This window comes from Schistocerca serialis, chromosome 8 (genome assembly GCF_023864345.2).
Source record: "Schistocerca serialis cubense isolate TAMUIC-IGC-003099 chromosome 8, iqSchSeri2.2, whole genome shotgun sequence".
In the NCBI taxonomy this organism is placed as follows: Eukaryota; Metazoa; Arthropoda; class Insecta; order Orthoptera; family Acrididae; genus Schistocerca; species Schistocerca serialis.
In genome coordinates, this window is record NC_064645.1 from 570,498,298 (window position 1) to 570,507,093 (window position 8,796).

At 39.9% G+C, this 8,796-nt stretch overlaps 1 protein-coding gene across 1 annotated transcript in view; it reads left to right on the forward strand.

The window, feature by feature from the left end:
• Positions 1 to 7,738, forward strand: part of LOC126416335 (5'-3' exonuclease PLD3-like) — an 88,100-nt gene extending 80,362 nt beyond the window's left edge. Inside the window, exons 10-12 of the mRNA XM_050084003.1 lie at positions 1,652 to 1,817; positions 4,333 to 4,432; positions 7,126 to 7,738. Of these exons, the coding sequence (XP_049939960.1) occupies positions 1,652 to 1,817; positions 4,333 to 4,432; positions 7,126 to 7,307 (448 nt within the window). The 3' untranslated portion in view covers positions 7,308 to 7,738. The remainder of the gene's footprint in view (positions 1 to 1,651; positions 1,818 to 4,332; positions 4,433 to 7,125) is intronic.
• The last annotated feature ends 1,058 nt before the right edge of the window (positions 7,739 to 8,796 follow it).

Here is an 8,796-nt window from a genome sequence, read left to right on the forward strand (position 1 = left end):
TTCCGTGATTTCCCCAAATCGCTACAGGCAAATGCCGGGATGGTTCCTTTCAAAGGGCACGGCCGACTTCCTTCCCCATCCTTCCCTAATCTGATGAGACCGATGACCTCGCTGTCTGATCTCCTTCCCCCAACAAACCAACCAACCCTGTCCGCCCCCCCTGTCCACCCCCCCCCCTGTCCTTCCCCCCCTCTCCGTCTCTCTCTCTCTCTCTCTCTCTCTCTCTCTCTCTCTCTCTCTTTCATGTATGCTCTGTGGCGCTGCATTTTAAGTTTTCAGCAATGTTCTTACTTCTGGCATTGCTATAGGTAACAGACTAATCCAATCACATCGGATGTAGTCACAGAGGAAGTAGTGGTAAAAGTCTGCGGCAGTGCCGATAATATGGTGTAGCCCTACTTTTAGAATACTATTTAGAGGTTGTATACCTCATAATGAATCTAGCTGATACATATTAAATTTGATTTCACAGCAAACAGTAAGGTATTTAAATACGGTTTCATTGAGATTATATGACTCAATCAGTATCAAATGCAAAATCTGTTACTCCTTCTGTGGTCACAGCAAAGGGTCCAGGAGTGATAATCGATGAAAATCTAAACTGAACTGAGTGTGTAACTGCAGTATGCAAGAAGGCATCAACATCTATCCATGCCCTACAAAAATATAAAACCTCTTCTTTTTTGACATGAAAAAGAAACTTGCGCAAACACTTACGCTACCAATTACTGGTTTATTGATTACAGTGATGATATCCTGCAAGATCTTTCTCAGGAAAGCTCACAGCACCTGGAACTGATTATGAATGCCTGTTTCGATATATGTGATGTTTGACTCTCACATTTCACAATCATATGCACAGTTGTTCTGGCTGCATGCAGACAAATGCAGAGATTTCCATACACTCTGTCTCCTCTACTGCCTTATCAATGAACACTGTCTCTCATCTCTCTCCTCGATCTTAAGGCTCTTGTCTGAAAAACATGGCAGAAACACCCAGATTATATTCGAGGACTGAATAATGTCTCCAGTTTCAAAAGGCAGTTAATGATGTACGTACTGAAGCAACAGTAACAACAACTGTTGTCCCTGTACCCACTCGTTAGTCCTTTACATTCTTGTTTCCAACCAGATTTTCCTTATTTCCCAGTGTTCTTAGATAGTGCTATCTCTGTAAATTTTCTTTCACCAGTGCTTGCTCTATCAGAAGATACTATTTTGAACACCTACAATTTTTTTTGTATGTGCCACTGTTGTTATTGTTGTTATCATCAACAACATCATCATCAATATTATTATTGTTAGTGGCAGGAGCAGCAGCAACAACAACAACAACAGTAGAAGTAGTACTGACAGTATTAACTTTTGTAGTTCTTAGTCAGTACTTGCTATTCATGTTCTCTATATGTACTGTCTCTCAAATCATTTCATTACTATTTGTCATATTAAAATTATTGTTATTTTGTGGATGACTGTGATGTAAAAGAAATGCTACATGCATGAAACACTTGTCCCCTAGATGGTAAGCCCTAATGTTATCATCTTAAATAAATAAATGAAAGAGTAAGTAAAATAAATAAATTATGGATTTGCTGCTGTTTTGTGTTTTGTATCACAGATAAGTACAGTGGAGTACCTGTGTGTCTTACAGGCTGTGGCAAGTCATTGATGACGCTCTGAGAGAAGCTGCAGTCAACCGCCGTGTGGAGATAAGGTTGCTGATCAGTGAGTGGAACAGCACCAAGCCGTCAATGGATTACTTCCTACGATCTCTGGCTGCCATTAGCGGCTCTTACCGTGGTGTTACTGTTAGAGTGGTATGTAATTGTTTGAAATAGTTCAACAAAAGGCACAGGATAGTGATGGATACAGTTTCCTTTTCAGCATGTAAATATGAGGACTTATCAGAAACAAGGTTCTGTTTTCTTAATTAACGTATCAGGACATTAAAATGAATTTTATTATGTGCAACTTAAAGCTACAGATGTCAGCTATTTTTCTTTGCAACTACCTCTCAATACTCTCATAGAATTCTAACACTTGTGAGCTAAGCTATGCTTTGAGATTTTCCTATAACTTGTTGTCGTCGTCAAGCCCATCTTCAGAAACTGGTGAAAATCACTGACTGACTAGTCAAGGATGTATGGAGGATGATCAAACAGTGTCCAATTCAAACTGTTAAGCAACATATGTGTTTGTGTAGCCTAATGTTGTTGTGCACAAAAATGATGCCAGCACTCAACATCATACACTTTCTGTTCTTATTGGCTATCAAGGATTTGTTCAGGGTTTTGCAGTAAATTTGAGTGTTTTATTCTGCCCTAAAACACAATTGTCAGTTTTTGTGAATAAAAACAAAAGTTTGGCAGCACTATAAAGGCTTAGGTGGCAAGCTGGTATAGCTCCAATCCATTGATTTGCGTTTTGTTTCACACTGATGCATGTAATCCATGTTTAGTCTCCCGTAATCCATGTTTAGTCTCCCGTCACAGCATGATTGAGGAACTGGTCTCCATCTGCACCACACTGCAGTAGAAACAGTAATGCAATTCCCAACTTTTTCATTTTGTGGACATCAGTCAGAAGCATTGGGACCCACTGTTGACAGACTTTGTAGTAACCAAGCTTATCAGTCGCAAGTTCATACAATACTGCCCATGCTATCTGAGGGAGATGACTGAAAATTCTGTAATTGTGACTCGACAATTTTTGCCAAATCTACCATTAACATTTGCAACAAGTTTGTATGTCGCAACAAATGGTTGTCAACAAGCGGCACCATTTTCTTACAGCACTATCATATTTAATGTTCTGTCTGCACATTGCACAAAGTTCACTATGAGTGCCTACGGCTTTCATGTTTTTTGCATGTAAAAGATACATTGCAGCTTGTAATTAACAGGTGAATTTTTGATGACAGTGGCCAGTTTCATATAAAGTTATCGCACAAACGGTAGTTCAGTAATGTCAGCAATTACTGAATTGAATTACACAGGTGTGCTGAATGCCCTCCACTATACCCACACCACCAGCTAACAGACATCATTGTAATTTAGTATAAGAACAAATCTCATAAAATGGTTCTCTTAACAAAATATACTGAAATTGGGATAGGGAAGTGGCATATAATTTTCTATAAGTTAATTATGTAGGAAGGAAATTGAGAGAGAGGGTGGGACATTGTCATGTACGTGACAGAATTCAAAATGATGGACTCAGTTTTATGCTTTGGCATTTCATGAACTGTACATCATATGCGAGTGCTATAACTTATATTTGATCATAGGGACATGGAAGTTTATAAATGTTCAGTATGCTCACTTCTTGATGCACTGGTAACAGCCAGATTGTAGCTGGATTCATCCCATGTGCAGTGGCTAGTATATAATAGTACTGAGTTAGCAGCAACTTTTAAACAGATTATTAGGTTTTCCAATGTTGTTGCTAGACGTAAAAAATAAATTGCTCCCACAAGTTAATTGTGAGGTGTGATAGCAGAAGAGGTAGGTGACCAGGATGTAAGTTCTAAGTCTGCTTCCTGTTGAGGTAGAAATTTGTTCAGAATTTAACAAACATTTTGCTGTCAATGGGGCAAAGCCTGCCTGTGTTTTAAACCAAAGTGCATTGAATCCATATTGACTTGAATATTAAGCCTGTTTTACAGCACTATGTTAGATATGTTATGCCAATAACTGTGTTTTTAATAAAAACAAGGGCCATAAACATTTGTTAGTGGCATGACTCAAAACTTGTTCACTTTAGGTAAATACTGTTTATGTTAAGGTGTTTCATGGTAATCTTGCTGTCCACAAATGTTGTGTAAATTGCATTCATTGACTTCAGTGGAATCTTACTTCATCATTAAAAATTACATGTGGCAAAGTATTATCTCCTTCCACATTTTCGTGTAGCTTCGCAAAATTCTACGTGTGATACATTGTCCTTGTCAAGAGCCTTTACGAGTTTTCATTATTACTTCAACAGTAAGTGGAATCACAACATTTGAGCTTTAACTTAAGCACATCACATTGATAGTATAAGAATTATGTTAAAAAATTCTTCCGATATAACAGGATTGAGAGAGAAATTTTCTCTTGTCTCTGCTGAATTTTGTACCTCATAGAGGTTTAGATAATTTATTTACTTTTGTATGTTCGTAACAGCATAATTTATGTTCATCCAATATGTTTTTAAACTGTTCATTTTGGAAACTATGTTTGATCCATGACTGCACTATTAGTACTTGTGTACATCACATTCCATTTGTGTGACATCTGCTGTAGTTTTTTGCCATATGTTGATGATACACTTGGAATCTTTAATTTTTTTCAGAAACACTTCAAGGTTTCGAGCACTGCTGAGCAAGCCAAAATACCATTTGCAAGAGTGAATCATAATAAGTATATGGTGACTGACAACACAGCCTATATTGGTAAGAGCCAACGGTTAGTTTTCTCCCTCTACCCAGCTCCCCACCATCACTCTACCTTGTCTCCCCCCTCCATCCCCCCACCTCTCTTGCTCTCCCCCTTCATCCCCAGTTGTCTTGCTTTCCCATCTCTCCCACTCCTGATAGTAATGCCAATTCCTTTGCACCTAAGTTCTTTCGCTTTCCCATTCTTCTTGTCTGAAAAGGTTATACTTAACACTGAGGTGACAAGTCCTGGGATAGTGATATGCACATACACAGATGGTGGTAGTATTGCGTACACAAGTTATAAAAGAGCAGGGCATTGGTAGAGCTGTCATTTTTATTCAGGTGATTCATGTGCAAAGGGTTCACACGCTGTTATGGTTGCATGATGGTAATAACAGACTTTGAATGCGAAATGATAGTTGGAGCTGAAATCATGGGACTTTAATTTCAGAAATCATTAGAGAATTAAATATCTGAGATCCATAGTGTCAAGAGTGTGCCGAGCATACCAAATTTCAGACATTACCCCTCACCGCAGTCAACAATGCGGCCAACAGCCTTCACTTAACAACCAAGAGTAGCAGTGTTTGTGTAGAGTTATCATTACTAACAGACAAGCCAGCATGAAATTATTGCAGCAATAAATGTCAGATATACAGCAGATGTATTCATTATGAGAGGACAGTGTGGTGAAATTTGGTCTTAATGGTTTATGGCAGCGGACGACTGATGCGAATGCTGTTGTTAACAGCACGACACCGCCTACAGTGCCTTTCCTGGGCTTGTGACCATATCAATTGGTCCCTGGACAACTGGGAAACTGTGGCCTGGTCAGATGAGTACCAGTTTCAGTTGGTGAGAGCTGATGGTAAAGGTTTGAGTGTGGCGCAGATCCCACAAAGCCATGAACCCAAATTGTTGCCAAGGCTCCATGCAAGCGGGTGGTGGCCCCAAAATGGTGTAGGCTGTGTTTACATGGAATGGAGTGGGTCCTCTGGTCTGAGTGAACTGATCATTGACTGGAAACAGTTATGTTTGGCTACTGAAACACCATTTGCAACAGTGGAATTTGTACAAACGACAATGTGCCATGTCACTGGCCCACAATTGTTTGTGACTGGTTTGAAAAACGTTGTGGACAGTTTGAGCGAATGATTTGGCCACCTTGTCGCCCAGATGGCCAACTTGTCACTTTTGCGTGCATGTTAGCATGTCACTTCTGGGAACCTGGGACGTGCCAGCCCCAGATTGTATCTGCATAGTGAATTACCAATGAGGGCTGGTGTCCCAGCCAGCCTGGATGTGGTTTTTAACTGCTTTCGACACCTGCCTAGGTGAGTACTGGGCTGCTATCCACATCCTATCTCAGTTACCGGATTCAAAAATGTTCACACACTTTTTAATACTAATTAGCAGGATTCTTGGTTCTTTTGTGGTCACTTGACGACATGTTGCCTGTTGGTTTTTGTCTCGGGACCATCACAAATGTCTGCTGAAGGTCCCAAGACAAAAGCCAACAGGCTACTATATGAAATGATTTCTGTTTAAGGTTTGTTATTTGCCAATTCTAATAATATTAGTACTGTGACCACACTACTGACAAGGGAACCTCCCAATCGCACCCCCCTCAGATTTAGTTATAAGTTGGCACAGTGGATAGGCCTTGAAAAACTGAACACAGATCAATTGAGAAAACAGGAAGAAGTTGTGTGGAACTGTGAAAAAATAAGCAAAATATACAAACTGAGTAGTTCATGGGCACATATGCAACATCAGGACGATGGGAACGCAGGAGCGCCATGGTCTCGTGGTAACGTGAGCAGTTGCGGAACGAAAGGATCTTGGTTCAAATCTTCCATCGAGTGAAAAGTTTAATTTTTTATTTTCAGTTTATGTGACAAACTCTTATGTTTTCATCACTTTTTTTATGAGTGATTATCACATGCACAAGAAAACCTAAATCGGGCAAGGTAGAAGACTCTTTTTACCCATTCGCCAAGTGTACAAGTTAGGTGGGTCGACAACATATTCCTGTCATGTGACGCACATGCCGTCACCATTGTCGTATAGAATATATCAGATGTGTTTTCCTGTGTAGGAATCGGTTGACCTATGACCTTGCTATCAAATGTTTTCTGTTCCCATTGGAGAGGCACGTCCTTTCGTCTACTAATCGCATGGTTTTGCGATGCGGTCGCAAAACACAGACACTAAACTTATTAGAGTGAACAGAGATGTCAATGAACAAACGGACAGATAATAACTATGCAAAAATAAAGAAAGTAAAATTTTCACTTGAGGGAAGACTTGAACCAAGGACCTCTCGTTCTGCAGCTGCTCACGCTACCACGGGACCACGGCGCTCCTAAGCTTGCATAGTCAATTATGTTGCTTATGTGGCCCATGGGCTACTAAGTTAGTATATTTTGCCTATTTTTTCACAGTTCCACACAACTTCTTCCTGTTTTCTTAATTGATCTGTGTTCAGTTTATCAAGGCCTATCCACTGTGCCAACTTATAACTAAATCTGAGGGGGGTGCGATGGGGAGGTTCCCTTGTGAGCAACCTAAATAAAATGAGCAACAACATGTATATATTGTGGAGTATAAATATAAGTAATTTGTCAGTGTAAATAAAGGAGATGTAATAATGCTGATATTGTATAGTACTGCCTTTTTTTAATTTTGAAACTTTTTTATGCTTGCAGGTACATCAAACTGGTCTGGGGATTACTTCACAAAAACTGGTGGTGTCGGGCTTGTTGTGAGAGACAATGCCACAGAAGCCTCTTCACCTGAATCAAAGAGCAGCATCCGTGGGCAGCTCCAGGCAATATTTGAAAGAGACTGGAGTTCTCGTTATTCAACTCCAATTAATTTGTCTGATTAAAAGGCCTTTAATAAGGTCAAACTGATTCTTTCAGTAATGGAGAAAAATACGCTGCCAGCTTCCTTCCAGTGCTTCAGAATGTGATGAGAGCTGCATCTTGCATAAAAGCTTATTTATATTTATCATCAGTGTTGCCAGAGTGCAAATTTGGGTGATCGTCTTTCATTTTTACTGTAAACCAACAGACCTCAACAAATTATTACAGGCAAAAGCTCTTATTACTTCATACCACTTATTAGGATATCTGAACAATATAAGCATTCTAGTTGTTAGCAGTTTTGGCCATCTCATGTGGGTCACAGTACCTGCGTCTCAGTTGCAACGAAACCAAAATGCAAGCTATAAATGGCACTCCCCTTTGATTAATGTAGAAATGTTAAGTGTTGATTTGATAACAATGAAGCATTTGTGATATTTTAAGTGTTGCATATATATATGATGTGACTTACCAAACGAAAGCGCTGGCAGGTTGATAGACACACAAACATACACACAAAATTCAAGCTTTCGCAACCAATGGTTGCTTCATCAGGAAAGAGGGAAGGAGAGTGAAAGACGAAAGGATGTGGGTTTTAAGGGAGAGGGTAAGGAGTCATTCCAATCCCGGGAGCGGAAAGACTTACCTTAGGGGGAAAAAAGGACAGGTATACTCTCTCTCTCTCTCTATCTATCTCTCTCTCTCTCTCTCTCTCTCTCTCTCTCTCTCTCTCTCTCTCTCTCTCTCTCTCACACACACACACACACACACACACACACACAAGCAGACATTTGTAAAGGCAGTGTCAAACTTATGCCATTGCTAAACAACTTGAATTATCATATATAACCATTTTTCTTCCCCGGATTCTTTGGCGAATATTTAGTGTATGTGCGGATGGATATGTGTGTGTGTGCGCGAGTGTATACCTGTCCTTTTTTTTCCCCCTAAGGTAAGTCTTTCTGCTCCCGTGATTGGAATGAGTCCTTACCCTCTCCCTTAAAACCCACATCCTTTTGTCCTTCCCTCTCTCCTGATGAAGCAACCATTTGTTGTGAAAGCTTGAATTTTGTGTGTGTGTTTGTGCGTCTATCGACCTGCCAGCACTTTTGTTTGGTAAGTCTCATCATCTTTGTTTTTAGATATACAGGTTAATCTTCCTGCTTTCCTCCAAAAATTGCCAGAGATCAATATGTGTGACTTTTGTTTGGTGGATGGGTGGGTGGGCAGGAGGGGGAGGGGGGGGGGGGAGGTGGAGTTGGCTACCCTACCATTCTTGCCTCTCATTTTATGTGTTGTTGAGTAGTATTTTTTAATGCCAGCCATAGCTGTGATACCTTTACATTATAATATTTTGTATGTTGAGTGCCACTGTTTATTGCAGTGGTGGTAGTGTTCTTTTTATCAAACAGCTTACAATTAACTGGTTTATATTGTAAGTACTATGTTGTACAGTCATAGCGGGAATGATGTACATTACATGTGTTTATATTTGCGATTTTTGTTTAATTT